The sequence below is a fragment of the Siniperca chuatsi genome, linkage group LG18, assembly GCF_020085105.1.
Source record: "Siniperca chuatsi isolate FFG_IHB_CAS linkage group LG18, ASM2008510v1, whole genome shotgun sequence".
NCBI classification, from domain to species: Eukaryota; Metazoa; Chordata; class Actinopteri; order Centrarchiformes; family Sinipercidae; genus Siniperca; species Siniperca chuatsi.
In genome coordinates this window covers 2,904,046-2,925,213 of record NC_058059.1, presented here as the reverse complement: position 1 = coordinate 2,925,213, position 21,168 = coordinate 2,904,046, and the positions used below count along the sequence as shown (strand labels likewise).

The 21,168-nt window shown below is 41.4% G+C and overlaps 1 protein-coding gene across 7 annotated transcripts in view; it reads left to right on the top strand.

Annotated features, from left to right (window-relative positions):
- LOC122865659 (calcium/calmodulin-dependent protein kinase type II subunit beta) overlaps positions 1 to 21,168 on the top strand; it is a 51,955-nt gene that overhangs the window by 5,084 nt on the left and 25,703 nt on the right. For 6 of the 7 annotated variants that reach the window (XM_044174403.1, XM_044174401.1, XM_044174398.1 and 3 more), the window contains exons 3-11: positions 1,470 to 1,529; positions 3,837 to 3,891; positions 4,457 to 4,522; positions 10,029 to 10,101; positions 14,227 to 14,329; positions 19,088 to 19,171; positions 19,258 to 19,352; positions 19,454 to 19,576; positions 21,024 to 21,107. In XM_044174403.1, coding sequence (XP_044030338.1) covers positions 1,470 to 1,529; positions 3,837 to 3,891; positions 4,457 to 4,522; positions 10,029 to 10,101; positions 14,227 to 14,329; positions 19,088 to 19,171; positions 19,258 to 19,352; positions 19,454 to 19,576; positions 21,024 to 21,107 — 743 coding nt within the window. Of the gene's footprint in view, positions 1 to 1,469; positions 1,530 to 3,836; positions 3,892 to 4,456; positions 4,523 to 9,111; positions 9,185 to 10,028; positions 10,102 to 14,226; positions 14,330 to 19,087; positions 19,172 to 19,257; positions 19,353 to 19,453; positions 19,577 to 21,023; positions 21,108 to 21,168 lie in introns of those variants that run through there. The other variant, XM_044174404.1, reaches the window with a different exon arrangement.

Below are 21,168 nucleotides of genomic sequence, written 5' to 3'. Positions count from 1 at the left end.
TGTTTGATTCCAGTGTGTGAGGCCTCTACGTCTGTTCCTCCGAGAGAGGCAGATGATGGCTTCAGTCAGACGCACCGTCGAATCCACAGCAAGAGAAAAGATCCGAGCGTCAAAAAAAGACGTTTTTCCTGAACAAATCGTTACGAGGACAGACTCAAGAAAATCACGAGTTTGTGCTCACACAGAATCCTTTTAAAGTGCTATTTGTAGCGTGTCGGTCGAACAGTGATGAAGCAACGGCAAATGTTTGATATCTCCGTCTTTTTCTCCAAATATAATGCTGATAAAATGCTGTAAAAAATAGCAACAATGGTGTAATTAACAGCAAAGAAATGAGACCATGGGTGGGACTATGGTAGCGTCAATCTCACACCACCTTTAACAATCAGCTTCTCTCTTAGATTCAGGCGTCTCTGTTTCATCCTGTAGTCGGAGCGTTGAGGCCAAATCACACGACCATGTTTGTTTTGACGTGATTGACACAGACGTCTGTGTGTGAGCTGCAGGGCAGGACTAACTGCAGCGCTGTCAGTCAGGAAACAACCCGAAAGAAGACGGACACTTGGATCCAACTCATTTCTCATCAGCTCAACTGGATCTCCTCTCTTCTTTCCTCCTTTTCTTTTCCTCCTCCTCTCCATGTTTCCTTTCTCCTCCTCCTCTCCTTGTTTCCTCTCTTCTTGTTTCCTCTTTTCTCCTCTCCTCTCGTTTCTTCTCCTTCTCTCATTTCTTTTCTCCTCTTCCTTCTTATCGTTTCCTTTTCTCTTGTTTCCTTTCCTCATCTCCTCTCCTCTCCTTTCCTCCCTGCTCATTTTCTCTTCTCTCCTCTCTTCCTGTTTCCTCTCCCCTCCTCTCCACATTTCCTCTCCTCTTGTTTCCTTTCTTTGTCTCCTTATTTCATCTCCTCTCCTCTTCTCCTTTCTTCTTTCCTTTCTGCTAACTCCTCTCCTTTTTTACTCTCTCCTCCTCTCATTTCCTCTCTTGTCCCCTTGTTTCCCTTACTGTCCTTGTTTCCTCTCCTCATATTTCTTCCTGTTTCCTCTCCTCTCTTCCTGTTTCCTCTCCTCTCTTCCTGTTTCCTCTCCTCTCTTCCTGTTTCCTCTTATCTTGTCTCCTCTCCTCTCCTCTCTTCTTCTCCTCTTCCTGGCATCTGGGACAAATGTAGCCCTCAGGCCGTTCACACAGATGTATGCAGGAAAGTCATGTGTGTGTCTCAATAACTCCTTGCCAGTCACCTTGAGAAAAGTTACCACTTCAGACTTTGTAAACTAAAATGAGGTTTTCATTATGATGCATTTGATTTCATTGACACATTTGTGAAAAAAACAATCTCCAGAAACTGTATACTCTTGTACTGTCCACCTGTTTGCATTTACACATAACCTAAGCGGCTTCTTCTTCTTTCACGTGTTTGTCTAAATCTCAGATGTTGTTGGAAAGCCTTAGTTTGACCTTCATTTGTCTTGTAGACCATCAGAAACTGGAGAGAGAAGCCAGGATCTGCAGATTGCTCAAGCACTCCAACATTGGTGAGACTCTGCTTTTTTTTTACGTGTTTGAACGTCTTAAGTCTTTGAAATCACAAGTTCAGATTAGATTTGGGTTAGATCAGTGGTTCCCAATCCAAACTTGTCATAGGTTTCATAGGATATATATTAAACATAACGATGGCGACCGCTTTTGGGGGGTTTCAACTAGAGCTGCAATGATTGGTCAATTAATCAGTGCAAGAAATGAATAAGTAGTCCCAAACTAAAGGCAGTAGCAAACAGAAAAGTCTTAAGATCTGAGAGTTGGAGCAGTCCTGTTTTCTGGGAGTTTCGTAGCTTCTCATATGTGAGGATTTGATGCTTCTCTTTGTCAAACTAAATACCAGACGAAACAAGACACCTGAAGATGTCACCTTCGTCTGTGGGAAATTATAACATTTTTCACTAGTTTCTGGTATTTCATAGACAAAACGATTCATTGCTTAATTGAAAAAATAATTGGCAGATAAATCAATAATGAAAATAATCATTAGGTGCCGCCCTATTTCCAACCCCCTTAATGGAAACCAGTGGATTCAATAATTAGTTTCATGGTGAAATTGCAAATAATATATACAAGCAAGACAGAAACATGAGTAATTTGAATTTACAAAAGTAGTACTTAATAAAGGTACATTAAAGGTTTCTTTTCCTTATTGTCAACTAATCCCATAAGAGGACCAAAACCAACAACGTGGTACGCTGTGATCAGACTACATGATATTTTCGCCTGTTAAGATGGTCGCTGTGTCAGATTAGGAAATCATAGTCATCATTCATTGCTGTGTCCTGGCTGAGAGACATTGCAGACTGACCGACTTCACCTTTCCACCCGACAGCACCATTATTCCTCTTTGGCTTCGCTGTGTTTACAGTTGCTCTGCGCTCCTATGGAAGTCGTCGTAGAAGTTGTCAAAGTAGGCGCAAGAAGGCAAAAAAAAATTTGGACACACTTGTTATTTTGTCGGGACATTGTGAAGCGTCCCAGATGCTGCGTTGGTTGTCTTTCACTATGACACACAACACGGGATAAAATGGCCAATTGTCATGCGGGACACTCGTGTAGTCTGTAGTCTGATATCGGCACCCGTCTTTCTCTCAATGTTTTCCGACTTCTCTACCCTGTCTGTGGCACTCACCCATATGCATCTTTAAAAATGACTGACAAATATATAGTTTAATTTTTAAAAACGTCTCAGTAATTTCCTAAAACAGCTGGCCAGTTTAGTTTTCAGCAAATGTTACTCAAACAAGAGGAAACAGTGCATTTGTTGGGGACTACTTTCAGCGGCGGATGAATCCACATGGGGTGCTGTAGTGAGTGTTTGGGGCAGCAGGACGGTGTGTGTGAGACTGAATCAGAATAAACTACAGTGTGTGTGTTCATGGTGATGAAGGAACATGTCACCCAGTGCAACAGTGCAGCTCACTGATGTGTTTTAATAGTTAATGTACAACAATAGAGGAATCCGATTTGTAGAGACTACTTAGTTGGTAAACTACTGTAGCTGACGAGCTAACCGCTAAAACGCTAGCGCCAGTCAGTCACAATAGCTCTATTTTCTCTGTACTGTGCCGTTTTGTCCCCCCACATTTGGTTCTCAGGATTGTACAACATTTCAGTCAATAAAGAGTTCTCTGAGGCACCTAGCTTGCTTATCGTTAGTTAGCAAGTTCGTTAGCTTGTTAAGTTAACACAAGACAATAAGTTAACACAGTTTATTCAAAAGACGTATTTGTACCATCAACTCTCATAACTGTCTATATGTCTCTGTTGTGGAGCAGGTTATACGCCGACAAAGAAGCTTAAATTAAAGCGGAAGGTGACACACATGCTAAGCAATGATAGCTTCCTTCGTTTTGGACTCTCTGGCTCTCCGTTCCCTCTAAGTCCAGCGCTCTCAAGACGGTTTGCTGTTGGTCAGCGGCGCAAAATTTGTGGTCAGACTTCACCAAAGTTGAACTTGACACGAAAGATTTTCACATATTTTTTTCCCCCCACCAGCCAATCCACTGATCGTGGTAACTGCATTGAAATGAATTGATTTCACTGTGAAATTTCAGCGTTTTAAATGCTGACTGACCCGTTATTCTTTGGCTACACAGACAATAGTTGTTACTAGGATGAAGTCATTGGTGGCAAGAAAAATGTAGAATATCACCAGCCTTGTCCTTTAAGGCTAAATTAACAAGGTATATTATAGCAAATGCTTTTGGTCGCTCCTGAAAAGAAAAATATCTGATTATTTTGATGCCTGTGTCTGTTTGTGTTTCTCCCTCTGTCTCTGTCTCTTTGCCTTCCTGCAGTTCGTCTCCATGACAGTATCTCAGAGGAGGGCTTCCACTATCTCCTCTTTGACCTGTGAGTTTCCTCCTCCCTCTTCCTCTTTTCTTCCTTCCTCCTCCTTGCCTCTTCTTCTTCTCTTTCTCTGCCATACTCTGCCGCTCTCCCTCCCCCTTCATCCCCCTCTTCCTCCCTCTCCCCTGGTGCTTCTTTTTCCACCACTCCCTCCCTTCAATCTTCGCTGCATTTGTCTCCTCTAGGCTCCCTTACTTTCTTTCTTTATATCCGCATTCTCTTCATTCCTTCTTCTTCTTCTTCTTCTTCTCCTCATCCCCTCCTCGCTTCCAAGGCAGTTCCCCCCATTACATAACAGTCCCCCTCCTCCCTACCTCCATCCTTGCGGATCAGCACACACACACACACAGCTACACTCCCCCGCACCGGAGCCAGTCTCCATGGCAACCCAGTCGGAGTGAATCCTGCAGCCGGGGTTTCCCCCTAATGAGGACATCCCCCTCCTGTGTGTGTGTGTGTGTGTGTGTGTGTGTGTGTGTGTGTGTGTGTGTGTGTGTGTGTGTGTGTGCTGCCTGAGTGAATTAATGTATGTAATTTTAATTTTAACCTTCGTCTTTACATTTCTCAGGGTGACAGGAGGGGAGCTGTTCGAGGATATAGTCGCTAGAGAGTACTACAGCGAAGCAGATGCCAGGTAAACACCTTCTCATCTCTGGACTCTCTTGCTTGTCTTCTTCATCCCCTCCATGTCTCAGTCCTCCAGCCTCTGCAGTCCTCCAGCAGCCCTGAGAGTTTCGGCTCCTCTCATTAGCACACAAAGACAATTTTGACATGTTTTTTTTTGGCATTACAGGCTCTAGTTCTGATGGATAATACGCTCTACTCAGTTTTCTGTGAACTGAATTGCAATCGAGGTCGAGGAGTTTTCCCCAGAGTCAGAATCTACAGACAGATGGAAACGTACACATGCACAAAATGCACACACACCCACGCTGTAACCTCCTCGGGAGGTAGACTTAAATCAATTTGACTGTGGAGGCGCTTTGTGGAGGCGAGAGAGCGAAGAAAAGAAGGTGATGAAAACATTAGAAAGAGGAGGGAAAGAGGTAGAATGAGAGATGCAGTAAAAGCTGTTTCAGCTGCTTTTGATCCTCCTTAAATATCTTTATCTCTCACTCCTGTTCCCATCTCTGGCCTTTTTATCACCCCACCTGTTGTCATGTTCAGGACTTATAAATACCTTTTTATATTGTATGCTGGCTCTTATTCTTTCGTCATAAAGATATCAGAGCATAGGTTTTTTTATCAGTAGTCAAGCACATGAATGATAACCATCAGACTTCAAGAGGAAGTTGTTTTGTGAGTCTACACACTGTGACTAGTGAATGCAAAATCTAATGCATCTAATGCAAAATCATAAAATAACATGATGAAGTCAAACAAGCTCTTATTTCACACATTCACTTGTTTCAAAAAGCATGAATAGCATTGTTTTGTTCAGTGCTTTTATCTGGTTTAATTACTCAAATCATAAATTACTACAAGAGAAAATATCCAGTACAATAATGATTGATGAAAACATGACATTTAGACCAGGAATTACCTATCGCCATGTTATCCTCTAAATAAAACTGTCAACGTGCTTCCGCTTTAACTGTGTCCATTTGTTTGGGGTTGTAGCTGCACTAATGAGTTTCACTTTCTTTTCTAATGAATTTACAGCAGATTAGACATTAGATGCCTGGAATACTGTTGCCTCTACGTCCCAATTTCATTCTACATGCTAATAGTATACAGTACATACTATAATCTTCATAGTATACTGTTCTTGCAGTTAGCATACAAGAAATGAATGAACTTTACTGTTTTGTACTAACAAGTAATGATACAAAATGTGCATCAACAGTCGTCAGTCAAATTGCAATTTAGGATGCGTGTGCAGCTCTAGGGCAGAAAACCAATTGCCACTATAGCTGATATATAGACATTTTTAACATTTAGATGTAATACAATTTACCTAAAAACAATAAAAGGACTGTATTAGAAGTAAATTTGTATGTGACACTCATCCTCACGTTTCTTTTTTTTTCATTAGGGCAAATTATTAATGCAAAGGTGACATAATATGTACAGACAACAAGAGCAAAGAGATACTATGATACAATATCATTGACGTTACAAAACAGAGGTTACGGATTGAATTTTGTATAGATGAAGAATTATTTATGTTTATTTCTAAAACATACTAGCTAGCTAACATGACCCATTAAATTCCAGTGTGAAATGGCAGCTAGTAGCACTAATAGCAGTAACAGCACGACTACTAAATTTGCTAATTCCTACATTGTCCCAGACCATCAATGGGCAGCACAAGTTAAGAGCAGATCCGCCTCACTGTAGTAACATTAGCATGTATGAAATTTCTGCTGCCAAATCCCTGGCATATTTTGCCAGACACCACAAAAATTAATATTATATAGCCAAAGCCTCACTTATACAGAACTGTGACATACAAGATTACATACAAGATTTGAGTATGATCAGCCACAGGGGGGATGAAAAGAAACTGTCCTAATCTGTGAATCACTTACATCTGTTTGTGATTTATTTTCTCTGAAAATTAAAAAAACGTGCTACATTTTCCATCCACAGCCTTCAGTCTCTTCATTAGCAACTGTCACTGAGTCACATACTGCAACTAAACACACATTAAACACTTATACTGAGCAACAAATCACTGAACAAACTTTGTCATCATTTGTTAAACCAGTTGTAAACATGCAGTAACTGTGTGAGCTGTCTTACATTAAAGCAGATGTTTCTTTCTCACCATACTATCCTGACTATCCTTTTCATGACTAGATGAACAGTCCATTAAACCGTGAGATAGATTTAAGTTTATGATTTTATCTCTCTGGTAGAACTGAGGCAGTAGTATCTTGTGCTTCCAAATCAAGTGCCCAAAAAGGTGTTCCACAGGGGTCTATTCTTGGTCCTCTTTTATTCACTATCAACAGAAATATTCTCATCACTGCCATTTCACATCATATATACATTTCTATGCAGATGATACCATTTTATATACAATGGTTCTACTTAATTCGGTCATTGAAAATCTACATTACAATATGCTTGTTTTAAATGCCAACAAAACAAAATATATGCTATTTTCAAGGTCACTGAAGAGTATCTTGCCTACTGCATACAGATATCATATATTCGTCCCTTTACCAGTGAGGATGCACTACATACTCAAAACCTGATTAGAATTAGTATTTAGTATTGGGACACAGCTTCTGTTTTATTTTTAATAATGCATTATGAAAATACATATACTGGTGTAACCAAGTTACACCAAATCCACCAACATGGGTGATTTTCAGGATTAACACTTTAATGAACTTGGCTTTAATCAATTAATGCTGTAAAAATGCTGTTTTGAAAATGAATTAGGTATTATTTAAGTGAATCATAGCTGATTTGAGGTTAAAAATGAAACTAAATTGATGTTTGATGAATTTCGATGAGGCAGGATTTGCTGCACTGGCACTAAATAAGTGCCACCAACCTGCCTATTGTTTGTATTCACACCAGTGCTTCCATACTGAATTTCCAGTTTGAAATGGCACATATGCAACCACAATGGTGGCACATAAGATCCCTGATAATCATCTCAATGTATTGATTATCTGTGTTTTTTCCGCTGTATTCTTTAGCTTTACTTTCCCTATTATTTTCTTTTCTACCCTCTCATCTGCCTTCATTCTCCCTTGTTTCTTTGCAGAAATTATGTGTGTGTGTGTCACTCTGTGTGTTTGTGTGTGGGTGTGTGATTAGCATTGCTTGATTACTGTCCAACAGTATCTCACTGACAGTTTCCTCTCTGTACTCCATCTGCACACAGAAACGCTCAATCCCTCCCTTCTTTCTCCACCCTGTTAAAGGGTAGGTTCACCGAAATACCAAAAAAACATATTTTCTCACTTTACCGCTCGTGGTATCCAACCATACGGAGAGTTTTGATTTTATGCATCCAGGTTTTGATTTATCTGTCTCTCAGATGTCTGCTTCCACTTCAACTTCTATTTGATGGATTGCCATTAAAATTTGTACAGACATTTATGGTCCCCAGAGGATCAACCCTCCTGACTTTGGTGACCCCCTTACTTTTCCTCTAGTTCCCCCAGCAGGTAAAATTTGTCACATATTCTGTGATATACTGTAGCTTGATATCTACTTGCTGGACTGGCCCCTTGTTTGATTCAGACATTCATTGTCCCCAGAAGATGTATCCTAATGACTTGGTGATCCCCTGACTTTTCCTCTAGCACCACCAACAGGTTGACATTTTTGGTTTTGAGTGAAATGTCTCGACAACTTTTGGATGGATTGCCATTAAATTTGGTTCAGACATTCATGTTCCCCTCAGGATGAATTATAATAACTTTGGTTTATGACAAAAGACATCCCCTTCAGCCTTAGCTGTACTTTGTGTTTAGTGTTAATTAGAAAAAGTTAGCATGCTAACACGCTAAACTTAGATGGTGAATATATTCAACATTATATACCTGCTAAACACCAGCTTGTTAGCATTGTCACTGTGAGCATGTTAGCATGCTTATGTTAGCATTTAGCTCCAAAGCCTCACAGAGATGCTCACATGGCTGTAGGCTCGTTAGTGCAACACACATTGGTAACGTCAGGTGTCATTTGACGTGCATCAACTGACGGCCGTAGCACACACAGACAGAAGTAGTAGTCGGGATGCGATGATCCCACGGATGAATTTAATAAAATTGCTGCCTTTCTAAAAACATCTATGCTGGGAAATAGGACCGTGACGTATACGAGTCAGCCTGCGATGACGTGCACCAAAATGCTGCTGGTGTGCTTATATGAAAAACTATGAGTGCAGGTGTTCTGACGTGTGTCACATGCTGTTGTGTTGCGTTGCCCTTTAGTCATGTTTAAATATAATTTTTTAATGCTGTGAACACAAATGAAATTCCATTCACCTCCACTGTATTCGAGTAGCGGCAGATATCTCAGCGACAGATATCTCAAAATCGAAACTATCTGCATAGCAAGTTAGAGTGAGGAAGTCAGGAAATATGTTTTTTATTTTTGGTGAACTGACTATATAATCTTTCTCACTTACCTGTTCCTAAAAGCCACCTCCTCCTGTCAGATGTTCCCCTACTCGCTGTACTTCTCTGTATTGCCGTCTTCCTTCCTGTGTTCCCTCCTTTATCTGCTCCTCACCCTGTTGTTTTGTCTCCACAGTCACTGTATCCATCAGATTCTAGACAGTGTGTCTTACACCCACCAACATGACATAGTGCACAGGGACCTCAAGGTGTGTGTGTGTGTCTCATTGTGTTGCACTGACCTGCACCCTCTGTAAAGGGTTGCTCGTTACATGCTCGTGTTTTATTGTTATTATTTTTTGCCTGTGATTTAAAACGACTTGCCTGCGCCTGCTGTCTGTCTGTCAGTCTGTCTCTTTTTGCGTGTCTGCCTGTCTTCAGGTTTTGCTTTTTTGGACTCTTGTTGCACTATTTTAGACGGTCTGATCAAGAACTGTTTCCTGTGGGTCGTAGCAGACAGAGCAGCATACTTGTGGAGAGTGAGTGAGTGAGTGAGTGAGTTAGCATGAAAGAGAGAGAAAGTGAAAGAGAGTAGAGTTCAGTGGAGTAACAGCAGAGCAGTGTCTACTTCTGACGCTTGGAAACCTGCTAAAATGTTTTGTCAAAGGCGGCGTTGCTGCCGTTGCCGAATAAATTACACAGGAGAATGTGCAGGTTAGACACAGTGCCTCCCACATGGAGCTGCAGCTCACTCCTACACTGCCTGACTAATGTTTGGCCCTTTCTTGGAAACAGAAAATAGCAAACTGCACACCTTCTCCCTCCGTAGTTCACAGACAGGTTCACTCTTCACACTCTTGTGTGTGCATGTGAATGTGGTGAGCGTGCGGCGAGAGATAATTCCTAAACTGAATACGTGTGTCTGTGACTGCAATGATTGTGATGTGTGTGTGTGTGTGTGTGTGTGTGTGTGTGTGTGTGTGTGTGTGTGTGTGTGTGTGTGTGTGTGTGTGTGTGTGGCCCGAATTGAGATGTTGCTGCCTCTGCATGGATGTGACAGTTGGGGGCTGATTGTGCTCAGACTAACCTGCTCCCCCTGCTGTTTGCGTGCAGTCATTGCATCCAGCAGATCCTGGAGGCCGTGCTCCACTGCCATCAGATGGGGGTGGTACACAGAGACCTCAAGGTGAGTCACCTGCAGGGGTGTGTGTCTGTGTATGTGTCTATGCGTCTGTGTGTGTGTGTGCGTGGGTGTTTGAGGGATTTAAAGTTGTCTGCGTCTGACTGTTGTACTAGATTCTGCAGGCTGGTAAGTGCAGTAAGACATATTTAAACCCAGCATGTCTGTGCATGTCTGTGGGCCCGATCTATCAATACATGCATGAGCATCTGCCTTCTTGTGTTTCATTAAACTAATGACATGTGCATGCATTTGAGTGCAGCTACTGTATTCATTTTATTAGAGAATATTTTTTAATTGAACTTTTAAGTGAAAGAGAAACTTAACAGCAGCTGAAAATCTTGTTTTTGCTGACCTCCAGTTCTCACCTTGCAGCAGTGATGTAGATGTGTACTCTAGGGTGTGTCAGTGCAGCGTGACATCACTGTTGGGTGTGGTCACGGGTGCAACAGACTTTGAACTTTCAACCAGAAAGTGCAGTGAAACACTGCTTTTCAGCCTCGTGTTAAGTTGCTCTTGAAGTTCATTGAGTTGCTGCAAGTTATAGGCATGATATGGTACTGCGAATTACATACAATCTTAACTATAGATATAAATCTGAACGTTGATAAATTAAGGTTAGGGTTAAGAATTTGTGGATTTCAAACTTTCCTCACAGCAAGATCAGCAAATGTATCTACAAACAGGTTTTTCGACTGACTTAATTGAGGACATACAGACATGCATGCTGTGATTGGACAAAATGACATCTGATTGGAGTACTGGCATCTTTTTAAGATGCAAAACAACATTGTGATTCTAATTTTATCGGTGTAAAGTTCATATCATGTATATACATTTTTATGAAACATGTTCCTTCCTCCTACTGGCCTCGGCTCACCAGATATTATTGCAGTGGGACTCTTTGGGGAACCCCACAATTACTTTACCCTACAGAAGTGTATTAAAGGTTGCCCACACAGAGCAGGCCAGATGGGAAAGGTCGTCAGGTTGTGGTGTGATGATTTCCCTAGTGGAGGTTTATTAAGTCATTACAAAGGAAAAGGCACTGAGATGTTGTCATTGTTGTCGTTCTCTCATTAGTTGTTCATATAAGAAGGCTAAAAGATACAAGCAGGTATCTACTATCCTGAAAGCCAGGAGGAGAATGACACCTAAAATCTTTAGGGTCGATATTTGATCCTCAGTGTGCCTCAAAATGTCATGTCCAGTGAGTGAGTGTACTCTACATGGGTTTTATAAAGGAAACAACAAAAAAGGATACCAAGCTTACATATTGTGTCTTTCTTACTGCAGTGATTCTAATTATTTTATTCCCCAATTAAATAAATCTTTGTGATGTAGGAAGGAAAATAAATGAGCAAAACAACCTGACCTTACTAACAAGGAGGCAAAATGTCAACGAGCACCATTTCTTTTAGACAAAATCTCAAAATCTAGTTCACCTTTAAAAAAAGAAGGTTGTCAGTAATGAAACGTAAATGTTATTCAGAATTTATTTTAATGGTTTAGTTTAAGTTAGCTATCTAGTTATCATGTTATCTTTTGAGAATCTTTTGAAAAGATTAGAGCTGCAACGATTAGTCGATCAATTAGTGGATTGACTGAAAATGAATTGGCAACTATGCTGATAGTTGATTAATTGTTAAGTAATTTCTTTTAAGCAGAAATGCCAAACATTTGCTGGCTCTAGCTTCTCCAATGTGAGGATTTTCTGCTTATATTGGTTTTATATCATGAATTGAATATCTTTGGAGTTTGGATCGTTGGTCAAACAAAACGAGACATTAGAAGATGTCACTTTGGGCTCTGGGAACTTTTGATTTTCTATAGACAGTTGGTTAATGATTTTTTTTTTTTAAATCCGCAGATTAATCAATAATGAACATAATTGTTAGTGGTGGACCTAAACAAGATGTTAAACGATGATGAAGAAGAGAAATGGGGAAAGAGATGGAGTAATGAAGTTCAAGCAAAACCCGTATTTAGCAACCCATGATCCTTCATCTGTATCTACTTTTGTCTCGATATATAATATAAATAAATTAATAATAAATTAAAAAAGAACACAAAAACAAAGAACAAAATAAAACAGATATATACATACCTAAACAGGAGTCTACAGACACGCTAGTTGCTGTTTAGCAGCTAAAATGTTTACTGTGGTCACCGACTTAGCTTAGTGTGTTAGCATGCTAACATTTGTTAATTAGCAGTAAACAAAGTGCAGCTGAGGCTGATGGGAATGTCATAAGTTTTGCAGGTATTTGGTCATAAACCAAAGAATTGGACAACTTGAAATTTTGACCTGATGATGGCGCTAGATTAAAAGCCAGAGGATCACCAAAGTTATTATAATTCATCCTGAGGGGAACATGTCTGTACCAAATTTTCAAACTTATCATTTTCACATGTTGGAAGGCTGTTTTTTGGACAGAGCCAGGCTAGCTGTTTCCCCCCTGCTTCCAATCTTTATGCTAAGCTAAGCTAATGTAGCTGCATATTTACCGCACAGTCATGGAAATGGTATCAATCTTCTCATCTAACTCTCTGCAAGAAAGTAAACAAGTTTATTTCCCAAAATGTATAACTATTGCTTCTCTTCTTCCTGGAGTTACATGTCTGATCGATCCAAAGTGGTGTGAAACCTGACAAAGAAGGAACAAACCGGCTTTTACCTCGTACCAGACTCTCATTATGTCTTTAACAAAAGGATTTAGGGTATATTTCAATATTGGGAGCTGCGAGGTGCATGACTTTATTGCAGAGGTCAGCCCCTTTAAGTAGGTTCCACTTCCTGTTCATAAGTCAAGCCTTCTCTAATTGAGTTTTTAAATCAGCCAGCAGAGGGTGACATGATGACTCTCCTGCAGCTGGAGCACAACATACAGCTGTTTCTGTGCCACTGTGGTGGAATGATTAATGGTTGATGGCACAAATCAATCACTATCAGCATGAACTCATTATACAACAAGGAGCTGTTGTCCCTGTGTTGTCCATGTTTGTCAGATTGCTGTTACATCAGCGTCTGAGTAGGAAAGACACGACCGTTGCAAAAAGACAAGCTGTGTTTGGTCTTTCTCAAGTAAACAAATGGCAAAAAAAAAAAATGGCTTATAGACATTTTTTAAGTCCCATCTGTCTGTCTCAGCCTCTGAGTGTGCGCATTTATGTGTGTGTATTAGAATATGTATGAGTGTTGCTACGAATGTGTGTGCGCTGCATCCATTGCTATTCTTAGTCCTCTGATCCGGGTTTAACTGGTTGCATCTCAGTGGTCTGTCACACTTTCTTTAACATAAGTAAGGGAGGGTAACTTTACCCCCTAAATGCAGGCGCGAGGCCAGAGCGGTGGCACAGTCCCCACCCGAAATCTGATTGGCCCCCTTGGTGTCCCCCTACCAGAGTCAGAAGGTGATAGGTGAACGGGCCTACTGGGTACAGGTCCAGGGCCCCTGGACCAGAACCTCTGTATGAAGTGACTGTTGACATTTCTTGTTGGAAAGTCAATCAAACGACTAAAAAGAAATGCAAAATGACCACAAAGAAACAAAAAATGACCACAAAGAGACAAAAAATGACCACAAAGAAACAAAAAACGACCACAAAGAGACATAAAACAACCATAAACAGACAAAAAATGACCACATATTGACTCAAAACAACCACAAAGATTCACAAAAAGACTACAAAGAGATGTAAGATGACTACAGACGTAAAATGACTACAAAGAGACACAAAATTCCCATTTATTTATAATCCGCCCATAGTCGTAACCTATTTGGAGTTACAACAGAATATAAGTAGTTTGCCATTAATTTATTACACTGAATAAACAATGTAGCTATTAATAATGTAATAATGCCAAGAACCGGGGCTTTAAATGTGAGTCAAATTTTTACTCATTTTACAAACGTGACCCCCTTCTTTAAAACCCCCCGTTAAAAAGTTTCCGCCTAACTTTTTCCACCAAAATCCACAAAATGAAAACACAAGAAAATAAAAGGAAGCTTCTTCAGCTTGTTGCTTTATTCTGGCACACCGAGGATGTTTACATCGTCACAGACTGAGAGATGTGTTTAAGAAATGTGACTGACGTGGCTGCGTTCGGTGTTTGTGTTATACATGCAGCCAGAGAACCTGCTGCTGGCCAGCAAGTGTAAGAACGCAGCAGTGAAGCTGGCTGACTTCGGACTGGCTATTGAGGTTCAAGGAGAACAGCAGGCTTGGTTTGGTATGTTACACACACACACACACACACACAACACACACCTGCGTGTGCACACATGGACTTAGTTACTCATTCATTCAGGAAGATCATTCAAGATCTCTTTTACGAGAGATACCTGCGAACAAATTACATAAATACAATACTGTGGTATTTTATTTCTCTTGTTGTGAAGCACTTGGTACTTTGTTTTGATAAGTGCTCTATAAATAAAGTTTTATTATTTATTTATTAACATCACAACAAGACAAGTGGCCATTCGCTAAGCCCCACCCCCCTTAGCGCTTGTCGAGCTTTCTGTTCTAGCGCTGCACATGTGCAGCTGAAATTTGTGGTAATTTTTTAAATAATGGTTCCTTGATTTCAACAGAATCAGACAAAAGCAGCTTTTTGTTGCTAGCCGACAACTGTCGTATTTTGCCAGCTGAAATAATAATAGCTAGCTAGCTTATTAAGCTAACATTAGCTCCCTGAGTTGGTTGAAAACTCCTTCTCCGGCTGACTTTTTAATGTTTCCGTCTGACTCGTTTTAAAACGAAGTTCTATAAAGGAGTCTTAAATATGCACTTGATAGCTACATACGTGACATTGTGCTAAAAGAGTGCGGCTAAAGCTACGTTTCCCAGGCAAAAGGTTAACATCATCACCTGCTGGCGATCCATGTAGAGGCAGGTGTGGCTTCAGTGGTCGTAGCCCTGCATCTCCTACCAACAATGTTATTTCCAGCTTTTTCAACAAGCCCTCGCACCGTTCGTTGTGATTTCCAACACCATTCAACATTTGAGAAGACCCATCGTGCTGTTCAGTTTGCACTCCACTCAGAAAATGAAAGCTAGCAAACTAGGCTAACTAGCTTCCACGCTGCTATCGTTAGCATTGATTCCCACTAGCTGTTAGCTCTTGTTCATGTTATTTCAACACCTGCTGAGTCATCGGCAGCTCCTCCACACTCAGTGTTGCGTTTGTCTTACGTTATAGAAAGGAGGGAGTCCAGCTAGTGTTAGCTGCCTCTCTTTCGTGGGTCCAGATGTGGTGACGGCAAATGACCAGACTACCAAAGCTCACAGCAACGAGTAGTCCTGTAACCTCAGCACGCTGATCGTTACACTGTGATTCGAATCGCTACACAAAGATAATAGTAAGGAGAGCTCAAATCATCGTGTGCGCCTGTCTTCTTGTTTGTAATCTCAGTTTTGACCCAGTAAGTACACCAGCCAAAGCAAACACTGACAACATACAGTAAAAAACTTCGTCCTTCACCCTCCGCGGGTGGTCCCGTCCTTTGAGCTCGGGTCCTCTACCAGAGGCCTGGGAGCTTGAGGGTTCTGCGCAGTGTCTTTGCTGTTCCCAGTACTGCGCTCTTCTGGACCGAGATGTCTGGTGTTCTTCCAGGGATCTGCTGTAGCCACTCCTCCAGTTTGGGGGGTCATTGCCCCGAGTGCTCCGATGACCACGGGCACCACTGTCGCCTTCACCTTCCAGGCCTTCTCCAGCTCTTCTCTGAGCCCTTGGTACTTCTCTAGTTTCTCATGTTCCTTTTTCCTGATGTTGCCATCACTTGGTATCGCCACGTCAACCACGACGGCTTTCCTCTGCTGTTTGTCCACCACCACGATGTCAGGCTGGTTCGCCATTACCATCCTGTCAGTCTGGATCTGGAAGTCCCACAGGATCTTGGCTCGGTCATTCTCTACCACCTTGGGAGGTGTTTCCCACTTTGACCTCGGGGTTTCCAGTCCATACTCAGTGCAGATGTTCCTGTACACTATGCCAGCTACTTGGTTATGGCGCTCCATGTATGCTTTTCCTGCCAGCATCTTACACCCTGCAGTTATGTGCTGGATTGTCTCAGGGGCCTCTTTGCACAGCCTACACCTTGGGTCTTGTCTGGTGTGGTAGATCTGGGCCTCTATTGCTCTGGTGCTCAGGGCCTGCTCCTGTGCAGCCATGATGAGTGCCTCTGTGCTGTCCTTCAGTCCAGCCCGCTCTAGCCATTAGTAGGATTTCTTGATATCAGCCACTTCAGTTATGTTCCGGTGGTACATCCCATGTAGGGGTTTGTCCTCCCATGATGGTCCCTCCTCCAGCCCCTCTTCCTCTGTTCCCCATTGCCTGAGACATTCCCTGAGTCATCTGTTGGGGCCTTATCTTATATATATATATATATATATATATATCATCTATATATATATATATATATATATATATATATATATATATATATATATATATATATATATATATATAAACTGATTTCTTGTTGTGATCAGTGGTATCCTAAGCCTTGGACAGAGTGCAGCACAAGTCTGCTCTTTATCAACAGCAGCTGCAGCAGTTATTGCACATGTCCAGGCCTAAAGTCTCCAGAAAGGCACTGGCATCTGGCCCCGAAGCACGTTGATTAAAACATGAAAATGAAACCCATCTTATGCACCCTAAATTAAATCTTCCCTTTTAACTAATCGTAGGTTAACTGGTACCCGCATATGGTAGCCTAAGAGAATCTTAGAGAGTCCAGTATTTTCTTTTAAAGGAAATCTGCAGTAACACCCGCCCGTCTGTTGCCGTCCTCCTGGTCTTCCTCCTCTTGAAGCGCTCTGTTGCCTGACAGCTGTGATGCGCAGCAGAGCTGTCACACCGACGGCTGCAAACCACTTTGATGGAGAAAAGAATGGCGGCTTCCTGAAGACTGTTCGTCCATACTGTCATTTTATCCTTTTTGCCAGCGTGCTCTTGAGTCCAGTGAACAAGTCTTCCTCTAATATTGGTCTTATACCTCATCTGACTGAAAGGACACTTTTCTTGATCTTTTTGTTTCCAGTTTCCATATCTTGTTTTTTTATTTATTTTTTTTATTCTAGTGTGTATATTCTTCTTCTGTTCAGGGAGCTAACAAGGACAGTTACTGCTGGATTTTTAGGATAGTTAAACAGCAACTTCAGGCCAGAACCAAGTGCGTGAAACGACTTTCTTATACTTACTTTGACCCAGAGCCAATCTGAAGATCTGTCATTAAGAGGCTGCGGCAAGCTAAAAGCTCTGACTTTAAATTAAATTACTTTAATTTAAAATTCATAATGCACTCAGTGCTGTGATCCTTAGACTCTGTCTAAAAACACTCCATATTTGCTGTCTTCAGTCACTATTCCCTCTATATTAACGTTTACTCTATAGTGAGCAGTAAATTGAATATTTTGGACTCTTTTTCAGATTTATTTCCTCTGTTTCGGACATGATTCATTATTATTTTGTCACTGACAGGTATGGTGTCGCATTAATTTACAAACATTACATTAGCTGAAGGCCCTTTTACACTTTGTGATTTTGGGAGTCAGACCAAAGTCCACCAACGGCCAACCAAAGACGGACAACCAAATGTAGCACTAAATCCTCACAGAGTGACTGCTGCTACGACCTCCAGCTACAAACCAACCAATCACAATACAGCATGAAATGACAATGTCCACTTTATTAGGTACACCTGTGCAGTCTAATACAACAGCTGAGCCATATAATGATGCCTATAATTTTCAGGTTTTATTGACGCTGTCAAGAGGCGTTATTATATGTGTTTGCACTGAGGTCACAGTTAGTGGTGGCGTTGTACTGGACTGCATTGTGTTTCTATTCTGACAACCTCATGTTTGTAAAAAGGGAGGACAAAACTTTAGAAACACCTCTCAATTTAATGTAGTCCAGTACAGCAGCACCTTTAACTGTGACCTCAGTAATAAACATATTTACACATTTCCCACAATGTCACCAAAAACTGAACATGATGAGCTACGTAAAGGGAGACTTTATTGCAGAATAGTTGTGTTAAATTGCAATAGATTATACAGGTGTACCTAATAAAGTGTTGCCTTCTTTTCCTCACCACGACCGGCTTCACAGTCTGCTCCTCTTTTTACGTGTTTTGATAGACGTAGACCGCCAAATGTGTTTTCCCGCCGTTAAATACTGTCGAACCGCTCCATGAAGACCATCCCAAATGTCGAAGGGGAGTACGGTGGAGCGGGTACTTGAGCCTATCCGATAGGACTGTGGGTTAAATCAGACAAAACAGGTAAACTACTGGGTGTTTGTTGTGTAGGGAGAAATGACTGGTTGACCTTTTCAGCACCATGGACAGCGACGGGAAGACGCTGCAGCCCAATAAGTCCTCCAAACGATAAAGTCCGTCGTTTGTAACTGCCCTCTGCGACGACACACAGGTGTGTTTCCTGATCTGATCCTCCTATCAGCAGGACCACATCATTAGTCTGTGGCTTCTGTAACTGTTACAAACCACTGTGGAAAAATAAATCTGTTTTATGACGTGACGGACGCCGTGGTAAACGTTTGGTTAGGTTTAGGCACAAACACGACTCGGTTAGGTTCAGGGAAACATCGTTGTTTGGGTTAAAATAAGTATACGTTAAGGATTAGGGGACCTTAATCGTCATGGTTACAATAATAAACACGTGGTTAAAGTTCGGGAACAATCGTGGTCATGCTTTTAAAAAAGGGAAAGATGTTGACCTTGACGGTTTTAAACTGGAAACGAACAGCGGCCCCTCGTGTTAAAGTCCAGTGTTTGCTCTTATCATAATTACTACGACCGCTTTGTCACTTGAACGTAAACATTTGTTATTTTGGGACACTTGCTGAAACGACTGATGCTCTCTCCTACGGCCGTGTGCTTTCTCATGTTACTTACAAAACACACGTTACTTACAAGAAACTGGACCCTGATGAGTGTTTGTCTGGTGTTTGCGTGTGCAGGATTTGCAGGGACCCCCGGCTACTTGTCCCCAGAGGTGCTGAGGAAGGAGGCGTATGGTAAACCTGTTGACATCTGGGCATGTGGTAAGCTCTTTGTCTGTGTATTTCTCACCGCCGCCTCCTCTCCCTCCTTCTTGTCACTCAGACAAAGGTTGTGTTTCTGCGTGTAGGTGTGATCCTCTACATCCTTTTGGTTGGATACCCTCCGTTCTGGGACGAGGACCAGCACAAACTCTACCAGCAGATCAAAGCCGGAGCGTACGATGTGAGCCTGCCTCTATTGTCCTCTCACTTTAAATCAGACATTATGTTGCTGATGTGTTTAATATGTATACGGACATGCATGGATGTGTGTGTGCGCTTTAGTTTCCCTCCCCAGAGTGGGACACGGTGACTCCGGAGGCTAAAAATCTGATCAACCAGATGCTGACTATCAACCCAGCCAAGAGAATCACTGCCCAGGAGGCTCTGAAGCACCCATGGGTCTGCGTAAGTACATATATATATATACACATCCAGCACCCCGTCACTGCACGCAGGAATCAATATTTCATGGCCCCCGTTTGATACTCCAATCATTTTTAATTTGTAAATCCTCGAACAGCGAGTTTGTGAACATCTGTCCAAAGCTGCCAAATATCAGCACCATCTGTTTCCAAACATCCAATCTCTGATATGTGCAGATACTGGGTCAGCTTGTCTTGAACATTTGTCCCACAGGAGGGCAAAAGAGCATCCCGTCTCAGGGATAAGCACCTGCATGTGCTCTTCATCGCCGAAAATATCAGGATCTCCAGCTTACAAGCACAATCAGGATGCTCTGATATGTGCAGTTAAAGTGACAATGAGTTTATCTGAGACGGTTTGTTGCATATAAAAGAGTTGGGAAAAAGAAAATAAAGTAAAACACTTTCTGACATTTATATAACAACAAGGGAAGTTTGAAATGCCACGCAAATATTTCACCCATCATGTTGAGAAAAATGAATTTTCTCACATCGGTGCCAGCTATAGTTTAGGTGGCGCCCTAAGCAACATCTGAAGATACCCCCACCCAAAAAACTCATCTATTTCCAAACTAAAAACTATTAAAACTAATTTATTAATGATATAAATGTTGCAATATTTCTCACAATACCATTTAGAGTTGCCTAATAACCGATCAGGTCCTCTCTTCCTCTTTGAGCCTTTAAGAGCTGCAACAGTTAGTCGACTGACAGAAAAATAATCAGCGACTATTTTCATTATCGACTAATTGTTTATATGATTAGCTTATAAAATATGATGCACTGCTTTAGATTGAACCCAACAGTAAATATAAAATAGTTAAACGACAAACTAAAACAGTAAAATGTTACTTACACATGAAACCGTCAGTAATGATATAATCCAATGAAATGCTATATCACAGTATATAATAGTAATATAATAGTATAACAGTCACAGGGGCCGTTTTTCTGAATTATGACTAATACTTTTACCTTTGATACTTTAAATACATTTAATAATAGTTACATACTTTTACTTTAAGTGACATTTTCATTACAGGACTTTTACTTGAAATGGAGTATTTTATATAACAGTACTGCTACTTCTACGTAAGTAAAGGATCTGAATACTTCCTCCACCACTTTGTAGAGCCGTGTACTGCCTATGCCAGCAGCCGGCTCTGCTTCCCATGTCCTGTCATATACTGTATTATAAAACAGAATCACTATACATAAGCCTGATGATTGTCAGGACACCATAAAGCCGAGCTGAATGTATTTAGCTCCGGGGTTTTTGGTCAAAAGTGTCGTCACCTAACGAGCCTCGGAAGCGACACGTTCCAGGGGAGCGAGTATCTCCGACAGCTCCTGCCCACATAAACCTGTCACTGTCAGAGCTGCTCTTCTGCTGTTTTATTTTCAGCATCTCTTTCTCTGTCTCCCCACAGCAACGCTCAACGGTGGCCTCTATGATGCACAGACAGGAGACAGTCGAGTGCCTGAAGAAGTTTAACGCCAGGAGGAAGCTCAAGGTGTGAACTTGCTCGAAGTCATCTCTGATTCAAAAAAAAAAGAAGAAATGTAGCTCCTCTA